This window comes from Stigmatopora nigra, chromosome 6 (assembly GCF_051989575.1).
Source record: "Stigmatopora nigra isolate UIUO_SnigA chromosome 6, RoL_Snig_1.1, whole genome shotgun sequence".
In the NCBI taxonomy this organism is placed as follows: domain Eukaryota; kingdom Metazoa; phylum Chordata; class Actinopteri; order Syngnathiformes; family Syngnathidae; genus Stigmatopora; species Stigmatopora nigra.
The window spans coordinates 14465710-14478703 of record NC_135513.1 but is presented as its reverse complement, the minus strand read 5'-3'; the positions used below and the strand labels follow the sequence as shown (position 1 = coordinate 14478703).

At 36.9% G+C, this 12994-nt stretch overlaps 1 protein-coding gene and 1 long non-coding RNA gene across 11 annotated transcripts in view; one reads left to right on the top strand and one right to left on the bottom strand.

The window, feature by feature from the left end:
- The window catches only part of inpp4b (inositol polyphosphate-4-phosphatase type II B), a 97195-nt gene that overhangs the window by 69591 nt on the left and 14610 nt on the right, over positions 1–12994 (bottom strand). For 8 of the 10 annotated variants that reach the window (XR_013326603.1, XM_077718462.1, XM_077718468.1 and 5 more), the window contains one exon: positions 7545–7661. Coding sequence is in view for 9 of the 10 variants with exons in the window: in XM_077718462.1 (XP_077574588.1) it covers positions 7545–7661 (117 nt within the window). In the remaining variant the exon portion in view is untranslated. Of the gene's footprint in view, positions 1–7544; positions 7662–10270; positions 10416–12063; positions 12225–12994 lie in introns of those variants that run through there. The other 2 variants (XM_077718470.1, XM_077718471.1) reach the window with 2 other exon arrangements.
- On the top strand, positions 1315–2476 carry LOC144197818 (uncharacterized). The gene is made up of 3 exons (XR_013326604.1): positions 1315–1356; positions 2153–2260; positions 2343–2476. It is a non-coding gene; the product is annotated as an uncharacterized LOC144197818 (long non-coding RNA).

Sequence of the window (12994 nt, the reverse complement as noted above, 5' to 3'; positions counted from 1 at the left end):
CTTGAATTTGGGAAATTTCCCCGTCACAGTGGCAAGAGGGTGAGAATACAGACACAGCAAAATACACCCTAGACATAAATAAATAATAATACATAAGTATTGGTAATACAGTTATACATTAGTATAGGTAATACATAAGTAAATAAATGAATGAATAAGTGTGTTGCTGAAATATACATATACTACATATACATATTTCAGCAACACACTTATTCATTTATTTACTTATTTATTACCGATTTATTTATTAATAACATATGCATAGACATATGACGATGAAAGTCTTGAATTTCCGTCAATCTTTGGTGTAAATGTTAAGAAATATAATAAAAATATGGCAGTGAAAAATGATTTTTCACCCCACTTTTAGCCTATACAAATGAAATAAGTGTGTTTTCAAGCGTAAATGGCAGAGTTCAAGGTTAAAATATTAACAGCAACATAAATTCTATGGTGTATTGAAAAATACAATACGTATGCAGTACTATATTATGTTTATATTTAAAATAGATTTGTGGAAGGATAAAAATGTCAAAAACGGAAATATAAAAGGCAATAAACTTATATTCAAGGTCAATTTATCCCATTGTATCATTAAATAAATATAAGTATATTGAAAATATACTTATATACTATAGTATAATAATAAAAATAGATATACAGTAAGTTTTTGTACTATTTGTATTTAACTAGTGTTGAAGATGTTAAAAAGAGCTTATTAATTATGACTTTGGACTATTTTTAAAGAACTTTTATTTGAGTGAATCAAACATTTGAACATCATTTATTCGAGCCGCAAATTTGCAAAATAAATTAATTTAGCTAAAAAAAATTATATCTTTCTTCAAATTAAGATAAAAGATATTTACATGTGCTATTTTTCCTAATTTAATCATTTCCAAGTTATCAAATTGCCAAATAAGGCAATTCAAGTGACTCAATAATCAATAAAAAAACATGCTATTGTGAAACTTCAGTTATGGATATTTATTAAATATAAATTCAGGTATTGAGTTAACTTGCTTTTATTTTTTTTATCCTGTCTGCGGCCATTTTGGCGCCGGCTGTGCAAATTAATTTCAAATTTTCCTGAATCAATAAAAGTAGAAAAAAAACATGAATATGTTCAATTGTAAATAGTTAAACTGTCCCGATTCTATTGGGTTGGTTTAACATATCAAAGGAGTTTTCTGCTAAATATTTGGGCACATATTTGGATAATAGATAAGCGTGTTAACACTATGGGTTCAAAGGGACAAGACATGTATAAAAGTAGGATGGTTTTGAAGCAAGTTATCATCAAGAAAATGAATGTGTTGGTCTTGGTTGTGAGTTTCGCACTGTTGCTTACAGTCGGTAAGTTTTCATTTATTGATCTTAATTTTTCAGTCTTTATAAGAAGACAAAAATGTTCCGATTTGTTAATTTTTTTAAATAAACGTGGATTTATACTAAGATTATTGTGCAGTATCAGCCTAAGCCAATACTGTACTGTTACTATGTTGTTGTTGTTTTTTAAAAGTACATAGAATTATTTTTTAATTTTTTTTAAATAATACTTTTCCTCCCACACCCCCCAAAATGTGAATGTTGAGCACTCAAAATAGCATAACCCTAGCTATAATTGGTTATTGGTCTAATAGTGCCCCTGTTAGTTAGCCAGGATATGCTACAGCACCCCCCACGACCCTTGTGAGGATAAGTGAAAATGCTGGGAAATAAAATGATATCAATAATTATGGTGAAATTATTTTTGTCAACGATATTATGAAAAAAAAATGGTAAAAATGTGATCATTTTAAACTGTAATTACACCAACCAACCACTACGTAGATTGGGGGCGCTGTTTCGAAGTGAACGCTAATTACAGACCAAAGCTCAGGAGAAGAAGAGGATGACAAGGAAGTGTTTTTAGCATGCTAGAAATAGAAGCTAACAGGGACAAAATAAGAATTAGCATACATTAATATTTAAATAAGGATGAAAGTAATATATTTATGTAATCAGAGAAGTTGGGAGTTTGAAATTTGGAACAAAAAAGACATGATAGTTATAATAATAATAATAATAATAAAGATAATTATTATTACTTTTTCAATCGTATTAACAATTTTTGTCATCATTAAATAAAGTTTTCCCTTCAAATCCACAGCCGAAACTCTGCAATGCTACCACTGCACGGGTTGGGCAGCTGCAGGTAGCCCTAATTGCGCGGTGAGAACTTGTAAAGGCAAAGCCAAAAAGTGCGGCATCAAGATAAGTAAGTAGAATCTTGTCGTCGTGCCTGACGTGTCGTCATAGGACGAAATTTGAAGATTCTCATTTGACTGTTTTTTTTACAGGAAAATCCGGAAATAAATTTAGACAACGTTGCATTAAGGCAAGCAGGTGCGATCAATATATTAAAAATGGCGGCACTGGAACCAAGTGCTGCGCGACGGATCTCTGCAATGCCGTTTAATCAAAATAAAGCAGATGGAAGGACGACAAATTCAAATCATCGAATGTGTTCCTAATGAAGTTTTTGTTTCCGGGTGATTTTTCTTTTAGATGCTTTGGCTTTCAAGATAATCATTTGGAATTTGTGTAATTTTTTTATGCTGATTAATAAAGGGATTGGGTGACGGATTCCATTTTTTGTCCCCACTTAAAATCTTCTTAAAATCCTCTGTTGATGCTATTTTGCATGTTTTCTCATGACATAATCAAGTTAAATAAACACTGAAATCATGCTTGTTTCTTATATCATTCTATGTTCATATTTAAACTACCGTATTTTCACGACTATAAGGCGCACTTAAAAGTCTTCAATTTTCCCCAAAAAAATGCTAGTTATCCTTTTACCATCCGCCCTAGAAGCATAATCAACACAAATCTTTGTGACCTTTGACCTTAAGAGCCCCCAAAATGCCATCTCAACCGTTTCACATTACAAATATAGCCCAAAAAATTGCTACTTATCCTTTAACCATCCATCCTAAAAATATAGTGAACACAAACCTTTATAACCTCTATGACCTTTGACCCCATGACCTCAAAATATCATTTAAAACTTCCGCTTTTATGACCTTAAACTATAATCCCCTTTGTCCGTTTCGAGTTACAAACACACTAAAAGTTTTATCAATTTATGTTGTTATTCTCGATTTATCTTAAGCACGAAAATACAAACCGACATTTGGCGAGAGAGTACAAAATTATCCAATTTTCTCCCGGTAATTATTCAAGGATATCAGTTTAAGTGGGAGCTGGAATGAGGAAGTGAAAAACTCCATTTGACATGTGCAGTTAGCGATAGAAAGAAAATAAAGCTCGTACCTAACAGGCGTCAGAATAAACCGTGTCAGCATTTTCCAGCGACCGGTCTCTCTCGGAGAAAAGCATTACGTTGCACAAAAGCCACAGGAAGCCGAGGAGAAAGGGGGATTTTCCTCAAGCGCCTCTTCTCCGTGAAAAAAAATGTAAAAGTTTGGGTTGTAATAGGAGGGGGAAAGTTCGCCTTAAAGTATTTTTCAGGAGAGATAAGTCAATAAAAGCAGCTGAAAACTCATTTTTTCTCAATCAAATCATGTTTGTGGCTTTAATTGGCCGAAAATTGGTTGTTTGTGGTTAATATTAGGTCATAAAATTATATTTAACGGAAATTTTGGGTGCCGATTTATTTCTTTTTTGCATCTGATTTTTTTTACTTTTAATTTTAGCTCGATAGCCACGATGGCTGGGCTCGATTGCTTTTCCTTGAAATATCATATTTTTTTGCAAATATTTAAATTATGTTAGCTAGGTTTTAGCGACAGAATTTTTGGGTGCTGATTTGTTTTTTGCATCTGAATTTTTTAACTTTTAATTTTAGCTAGATAGCCACTTTGACTGGGCTCGATTGCTTCTGCCTAGAAATATAATATTTCTGCGAATATTTTTCCTCAATAGTTTTTTATGCAATTTTTTTTGCAAGGCAGACAAGTGTCTCTTTTGCCCTTTTTTGGTGATTTTTTTAATTTTATTTTCAGCTCGATGGCCGCGATGACTGGGCTCGATTGCTTCTCCCTTGAAACATAATATTTTTTGCAAATACTTAAATTATGTTATCCAAATTTTAGCAACAGAATTTTTGGGTGCTGATTACCCTTTTTTAGCTGATTTTTTAAATTTTTATTTTCAGCTCGATGGCCACGATGACTGGGTTCGATTGCTTCTCCCTTGAAACATAATATTCTTCCGAAAAAAATTTCTCAACATTTTTTTTTGGGCAAAAAAAAAAATAATACTCCAAATTTTTCACAGGGCAAGCGAGTAGTTACCCCTCCTCCGCCTCACAGTTTTCCGGTTGTGGGTTTGATCCCAAGTATGTCCTTCTGTCTACATCCTGTCTTCCCGGGCCTGCATGGGTTTTCTCTGGGTATTCCAGTTTCTTCCCAAAATCGCCAAAAGTTGCATACTATTTAAATTAAAAACTAATTCGTTGCTAGGCATGAGTGATTGTTTTTTTTTGTCTCATTGTAACCTGCCATTGGCTAGTAGCTATCTGGAGGAATACATTTTTTTTTTAAAAAAAGCAACACCCGCAAGGGCGCCACCTGGAGTTACCTGGCCTCCCGTTAAATATAGCGGCGCCCCCGGTGGCGGCTGGCAGCGGCGGATAAGACGGGGGGGTGCACAGGAAGGAGGTAAAGAAACAACACGGGCTAGAGTGTCGCTCTCCATAAATATTCAATAGTACCTAATGAATACGCCATTGCGCTTTTGTTAGGGAGAAAAGTTTTGGCAAAAGACCAAAGGGTTCCACCCGAGCGTACAAAGCGAGCGCGTTAAACATCCGTCGCCGTTGATGGCGATTGATCTTTTCGTTTTCATTGACTTAATGCAACGTTTCTAATTTGGGCGCCCATAAATTGGGGATTAGTTGGATTTATTCTGTTTGTGTTGAAGAGGCAAGGTGGCGGGTTTATTATTTATTTATTATTTCCACTGTGCAAATGGGTCATTGGCATTGATGAATACGTATGGAGGAGCGGTGTATGAAACGTTTCTCCTTGAAGAAGACGCCTGCTGTGCAGGTTTGGATTTGGTTCTGTTCATTTTCAATGTACAAAGGGTGCTTTATTAAATCTATAGCACGTCATCATGTCTATGTCACTTTGGACGAATTGCATTATTTCTAGGCTACATCTATTAAAAAAGAAATATAGATGAAATTAGACGGCACCTTGTAGTTTTAATCCCTTGTGAGTTCCCGCCTTCCTAATGCATAGTTTGGATGTTCTTGTGGGTTTTTTCCGGGTACTCGCAACCAAAAAACATGCATGCTAGGCTAGTCGAACACTCAAAAAAAAAGTGTCTTTTTGTGCGCTGCGATTGGCTAGCAACCTATTCGGGGTGTATACACTGCAGATAGGGATAGGCTCTGGCACCCCCAGTGACTTACATGAATACAAGTGGCTCGGAATATGATTGAAATAATCTTGCGGGATATATAGCGTGACCGGACATTTGGTCGCCCGGATGTTTGGTCGCCCGGACGTTTGGTCGCCCGGACGTTTGGTCGCCCGGACGTTTGGTCGCCCGGACGTTTGGTCGCCCGGGTGAATATCGTTTTGAGAGCTAATTTCAACAGTAGATATTTAGATATTGAATTCTCTCTCTCACAAACATAATTTTCAGAGCTGGTTTCAACAGTAAACTTGTTGCCATGTTGCCAAACGTCCGGGCGACCAAACGTCCGAGTACCAATATATAGAGGGACTAAAAAAGGAAATTAGCCCTGAACTACAATTTTACTTCTTTTCATATACAGTAATCCCTCGAATATAGCGGTTAATGTAGCCCAGATATCGAAAAATCACAAAGTAGGCTCACCCCTATAACTTTAGTAGCAAAAGTAAAAATAAATATGTTCATTAATATGTGCTTATTAGATAAACCAAACCCAAACATAACATAGCTATTGTTTCATAACAAGCTAATGTGGTTTAGCACAATGTATTTCAACACTAGCTTCAATATAGCAATGCTAACGCTATATACAATGTTTAATATATATTATTTTGTATGTTTAAACTTTACTTCTATGGGATATTCATGAGTACTAAACATCTGTGAAAAGAATTGAAGTCTCATTAGCAAACAGTTGCGCAAGTTTTATCCGAGTAGACTTAGGATAATGCTTACGTAGATAGTCAAAATGCGCTTTAACTCTTTTTCTATTTTTTCTTTTTTTTAATCCCAACAGTTTCCCCAATTGACCCAACGTTATTTAACAAGAGCACATTTTCCTGCTCCACTGACTCAATTGTTTTTCTTATCTCGTAATGAAAATGGGACACGGTCGGATGGACATAAGTATTTTTTTTTAGACGAGAAAAAGTCTGCAACATGAAATTCTACAACATCAACAACAAGTAAAAATGTACAAATGTATTCCACGAAGCCTAAATGTGATGGATTCGACTACGCCCTCCTCTAATGGAGTCCTTATTCACCATAAAACTTGTAAATGTTTCATTGTAACTTATGGCAAATTAAGATGGCGGCGCCCGGGGAGCGACGGAAACGCTATATTTATATCGCAGCTGGCTCATGTTAAATGGAACATATTTTTTAAAAAAAACTTTGAAAATAGTCAAATTTAAAGAAATATATAAAAAGGGTGTGGTTAAAATGTATGCAAATATTTAAAATAATTGTTCTAAGTCACATTTTTAAACATCACACAAAAACTAGGCAGGTGAATAGGTGTGTTTAAACTTTTGATACTTACCGTACATAACAAATAAGGCAATTTTTCTACTTAATTCTGACATTGTGAAAAGTTACATTTATGGGATTCCATTTGCAGATGAGCAGGGGTGTGTAGACTTTTGATACTCACTGTAAAATAAACAAAATATGGGCATTTTTTTGACTTAATTTACTAGTTTTTGGGAAAATCTCATTGCAGTTGGGCAGGGGTGTGTAGAGACTTTTAATATGTACTGTAAATTAAAAATCAGGGCATTTTTTTGTACTTAATTCTGGTGTTATGGTGAAAAAAATAACTTTTTGGGGCATTCTCATGGAAGAGCAGGGGTGTGTATGTACTGTACATAAAAAACGGGAAAAAAATTTCTACTAAATTCTGGCGTTATAGTGAAAAAATAACTTTTTAGGGCATTTTTTTGCTGATGAGCAGGGGTGTGTAGACTTAATATGCAGGGTACAATAAAAATAAGGGCATTTTTTCTACTTGATTTAACGTTTTAGTGAAAAGTTAACTTTTTGGGGCATTCTCATTGCAGAGCAGGGGTGTGTAGACTTTAAATATGTACTGTATATTAAAAATAGGCCATTTTTCTACCTAATTATTGTTTTATAGTGAAATTTTTTTGGGGCATACACATTGCAGTTGGGCAGGGGTGTGGGACTATTGAAATGTAGGGTACAATAATAATAAGGGCAATTTTTCTACTTGATTCTTCAGTGAAAAGTTAACTTTTTGGGGGCATTCACATTGCAGTTGGGCAGGGCTTTCATATATTCAAAGTTTTGAATAAAAACAAGGGACTTACAGCTTCCTGCCGCTTGTCCTTGACATCGTACACCGTCAGTTTGACGAGCGTTTCTGGAGTGGTAGGACGGTCTGAGGGGAAGGTCACCCCGGTCAGAAAACATGGGTCTTTGTTCGCCTGTTAAAAACAAAACATATTCGGGTCAGAGTTCTGACTGACAGGCAAACAATATCTAAAAAAATATGCAAAGAAAATGACTAGAAATTGCTCAAAATTAACAAAAAGTGGCCAGGAAATGACAAAAAATCTATATAAATGAATGTCGCTAGATCAAGAGGAAGCACCTTGATGTCAATAAAAATTGACCTGAAATTTGGGAGGGTTTCCAAAAATCATTAAAAAACTGCCAACCCTTCAATAAAAATGGATTGGACGTCTAAACCAGTAAAACAGCACTCAGTGGTAGCCTTTAGAAATTAATTTGATGCCCATAGCTTTCAATGGCAAGAATTAAGACTGAAAAACAACAACAACTATATAATACTGATGTATATTGTCAAAAGAAAATACATAAAGTATTCCAATGCGATCTTCTTGCTTTTTTATACGTATTGCCAAGCTCACTACTCATATTTTTCGATAATTTCATGCTTAAAATCAATAAAAATGCATTGCTCCGCCCAGTGCTCTTCGAGATATTTGCATTATGTCAAGGTATTACTGTATTTAAATAAATTTTGTTCCCGTTTCCCTCGTATCTCGAGCTAATAACTCCAAAGTCTCGAGGCGTGTCTGGCAAAGTCGAGACTGAATCCATTAAAAGTTGTCAAGAAATGTTTGAACATCTCGTGACCGGCTCACGCCAACCTCAACGGATTGAAGAAATAAATGGAAATGTCGACATACAGTAAATGTCAGCGCGTGCCTACGCCGCTTTCCCGCTGTTGTTGATCTACGGCGCCTTGAAGGGCTTCCAAACGATAGATGGTTTAATCAATTGCTCACTGCAAAAGTGAAGTTCGGACACGTGCGCCATGTTGTGCTGACGGTAGGGCCGGTTTTTGCTTTGGGCAATGTGGGTGGCTGCCTGGGGGTCTATTAAAGGGGAACACCAGATGCCAACACAATTTTTGGGGGGGTCTAGACTATTTTCTGTCATTTCCATGTCCAGGTATTAGCCTAGACCAGGGGTGGGCAAACTTTTGGGTCCAGGGGGGGCACATTGACTTTAAAAATGTGACAGATGGGCGGGGTTAGTACAAGATATGATACATATAAAAAAGTGCATTTGTTAACAGTACATATGAAACATAAGCAGAAAAATAGGACTAAATTATTAACATACTCATCACTCATCATTAAAGTAAACAGTATAAAGTACTACAAAGTCAACTAAAAAGGAATGTAGTATTAAGAAATATTAAAATGTCATTTAAAAAAGATAGAGGAGCTGTAAAACATGAAAAACAAATAAGAGTGGACAGAGCTACTGCCACTGGCTTCCACGTGATGGTGCCATCTTGGGAAGGAAAAACAGAAAAAAAAACATTATTTGGACAACGTTGGCGGGCCGGATTAAAAAGCCTCGCAGGCCAGATGTGGCCCGCGGACCGTAGTTTGCCCACGTCTGGTGTAGACTGCCCATGGCCGCCTCTGACTGAAAGCATGAAATACTGACTAAGTTCGCCTACTTTTTGTTGTTTTTGAAGTCATTTGATTTATTATTTGTTTTTTGTTGTATTAGAGGGCGTGACCAGTCTTCCAATTGGATTCGTCTGCCAGTCTGTCTGAATTGTGGTCATTAGAAAAGTCCCTCAAAAGTTCCCCAGAGAACTGTTGGCAAAGGAAGAGGAAACCTCAAGTATAAACATCAAAGTACTTTAAATGACTCTAATACATCCAAAATGTCTAAACAATACACACACCAAAAAACAGCTGTAATTCGTGTCTAGGAGTATTATTGTTTTTCAACAGATTTAAATGACTTTTTAAGGAATATTGTACATCGACAATGATCCATGTTGAACTGTCAATGAAACAAATGAAAAAAATATAGTACAGCATGAAATAAAGTATAAAAAATAGCCCTATAAATCTCTAAAAAAGGCAAAATCAGGCACAATTTCCAATCAAAACCCGTCTTATAAGTAACTCTACTTACTAAATTAATTGCTTCCAGGACTTTTATCATACATAACCTGAAACTTTTACCTGGAGAAATTAGTAAGTAGAAGTATGACTGTAATTATATCTAAATTAAATGTTCATAGACATTTTCCCAAACACAGACATTGAAAATTAAAAATTCTACCATCAACTTTCCCACCCGCATACATTACTTACAATTTTTTTTCCAAAACTTTTGTCATAACCTGAAACTTTTATACCTGGAGAAATTAGTAAGTAGAGGTATGACTGTAATTATATCTAAAGGATTTTTTCATTAAAAAAATCCCACACTGAAAATTTAAAACTCTACCATCAACTTTCCCAATCGCATACATTACTTCCGAAATTAATTGCCTCCAGATTTTTTTTCATAACATGAAAATGTTGTACCTGGAGAAATTAGTAAGTAGAAGAATGACTGTAATTATATCTAAAGAATTTTTTCATTAAAAAAATTCCCAAACACAGACATTTAACATTAAAAAAATTATACCATCAACTTTCCCACTTGCATCCATACTTTCAAGTCTCTTAAATACCACACACTCACAATTTCACACACACACAAACACACACAGAAAAAAATGGCTCCCTGAATAGGTTTCATTCAAGCTTACCAGCATGCTTGGCAGGCCTTGCCACGTGCGACTCGTCTAAGCGCCGTTGATGATCTGAGACCAGCTCTAGTTTCGAGTCTAACACACTAACACACACATCCGTCACCTGCTTGTCACACAAGTGGTAAACACACACACACACACACACACAAGCCCTCGACGGCTTTTGACCGTTTAAGGTCGCAAACTGCAGCGGAATGGCCAATTTGGGGCCATTTAGAGGGCGAGTGTTTGTTTGCCGTTTTGGAGACTCCCTGGGTGGGACATTTGTAATTATTCAAAGCAATGTGTGTGTGTGTGTGTGTGTATATAGTGTGACGTTTTATCTTTTGGCCGGATGTCAAAATCTTCTCCTCCTTCCTGTGGTGTACAAATGTGATTTTCCCGCAGACATTAGAGGGCTGGCAGGCAGCCCTCGCCAACGTTAATGCGTTGCCAGTTATGCAACGCGGGCAGAAAAAAAGAGGAGGCGCGCTAGGGGGGGAAATACGGGAAATTGATGTAAAATTGTGAAAAGTTGACGATTCGGTGGATTAGAGAGCGTGTCAAAATATGTCATACACGGCGTATTATATGTAAAAAATAAAAATGCACTATGAAGAAGTCTTTTTCCTTCTATTAAAAGTGCTTTGGAATTGTGAGTGACTAAACTAATGTCATTTTATTTGAATATAACGTGACATACAAATGTGTCTGTTATAATGAGTTCTCATCTAATTTTCTGAATCACTATATCTTCACTAAGGTCACGGGGGTGCTGGAGCCAATCCCAGGCAGAGACGGGGCACACCCTGAATTGGTGGGCAGCCAATCACAGGGCACGAAGAGACGGACAGCCAATAAATCATAGTTAAGAGCAATTTAGAGTCCAATCAGCTAACCATGCATGTCTTTAGAATGTGGGAGTACCCAGAGAAAACCTACACAGGCACAAAGAGAAATTCCACACAGGTGAAGCGACCCGGATTTGAACCCAGGTCCCCCACCGTCATGCCGTGCCACCCCTTCAATGAGTTGATGCTTGAAAATAATGAAATACATTATAAAACCCAATTCCGACCCTCTTCCCTGCATCTGTCCCCGCCCCCTTTTAAAACAGCTGCAACTGTAGAACGAATGGGATTAAAGAGTATCAAGTTCCCTATGGACTTAAAAACGGAAAACCTAAAATCAGGAAGAAGGCGAATAACACCTGCCACCTTCCATCAGAGATCTTTCTTCTAAATTGAGAACTTTCATACATTCCAACTATAAATATTTAATCATTGTTAATTTAATTTAACGAACCATTATCCTCATTTTGCAATGTTTTTTGGTTCCAAATGTCCCAAAATACAAATTTTAACTCATAAAATACCCACCCCATTCTAACAACAAAATAATTGTATCCCATTCCTTTATACTTTACTTTGTACTTTATACTTTTGACTTCAATGATGAGTGATGAGTATGTTAATACTTTAGTCCTTTCCCTTCTCTTTACGTTTCATATGTACTGTTAACGGATGCACTTTTTTATATGTATCATATCTTGTGCTGACCCGGCCCATCAATCAAATTTTTAAAGCCAATGTCGACCCGGCCAAAAAAGTTTGCCCACCCCTGCTTTAAAGACCCCAAACATCGTAGGTTCCCGATTTAAACGCCCATAAAAACAGCGCCACCTCCTGCATCTCCTCAGTCACACCCCTTGACCAAACCAGCTTCAAACTCACCCAAAAGCAGTTATTTCCATTCCCATCTCATCCCATTCAAATCCCATTGACACAACAACCCATTGAAATTGAACCTACCCTGCATCTAAATCCAAAACAATCCATAGCGTGGTCTTTACGTCCTCCGCCATGAAGTCCCAAAAGCTCTGAGACGATCCGTCTGCACAGTACTGGCTATCCTACCACATCCTGTCTTTCCACACACACACACAGAAACACACACACACCCGAACACACACGTAGCCGATTCCTCGACAGGCGGTTCTTTGGCCGTCGGAACGGCGGCTTTGAATGAGGCTCTTGTTTTACGGGATTAGCGGCAACATAATTCCAGTGGAGTGGATTTGGAGTGTGGCAGCTGCAACTCAATGCAAACACACGCTGTCCAAGTCAAGGGGGGATACAAAGAAAGTACTCCCAAGGCAACACATGCCTGGGTGCTATTGCCATCCCATCTTGTTCCAACCTGCCCAACCAGGTCGGAACGCAGCCTGGCTGGCGTTGGATTTGATGCGGTTTGGCTGAGTGCGTCCCGTCTTTTCATTTTCGCGTCACGTCTTGGAAGAGGATGCGTCTAGTTTTGGCAAGAGTCAAGTTTGTTCCAGTGGGCGCTCCCGTCCTGTTTGATCTTGTTCGATTTGCTGCTTGTTAAATGGATTTTCTCACAAAGTGTGGCGGCGCTCGAGTAACACGTGTCATGTGTCGTATATTTTGGCTAGTAATGATGTTGAATTGCTGTAATTCCTTAGCTAAATCTGTTCCATTATTTTTGGGGGAGATGATTCCGGTTAGCTAATTGTCATCTTTCTTAGTGTGACTGATCCTGTCCTAACTTAGTCCACTTGTTATTGTAGAGTAGAATTTGAGGTATATTGCAAAAATACTCATTAAGTATATTATATATTTATATTGACACCAGTGAAAGAAATCTTGCAGAAATAGATATACTACTAGATATACTATTAGATATACTATCAGGAATACTATCAGGAATACTATCAGGAATACT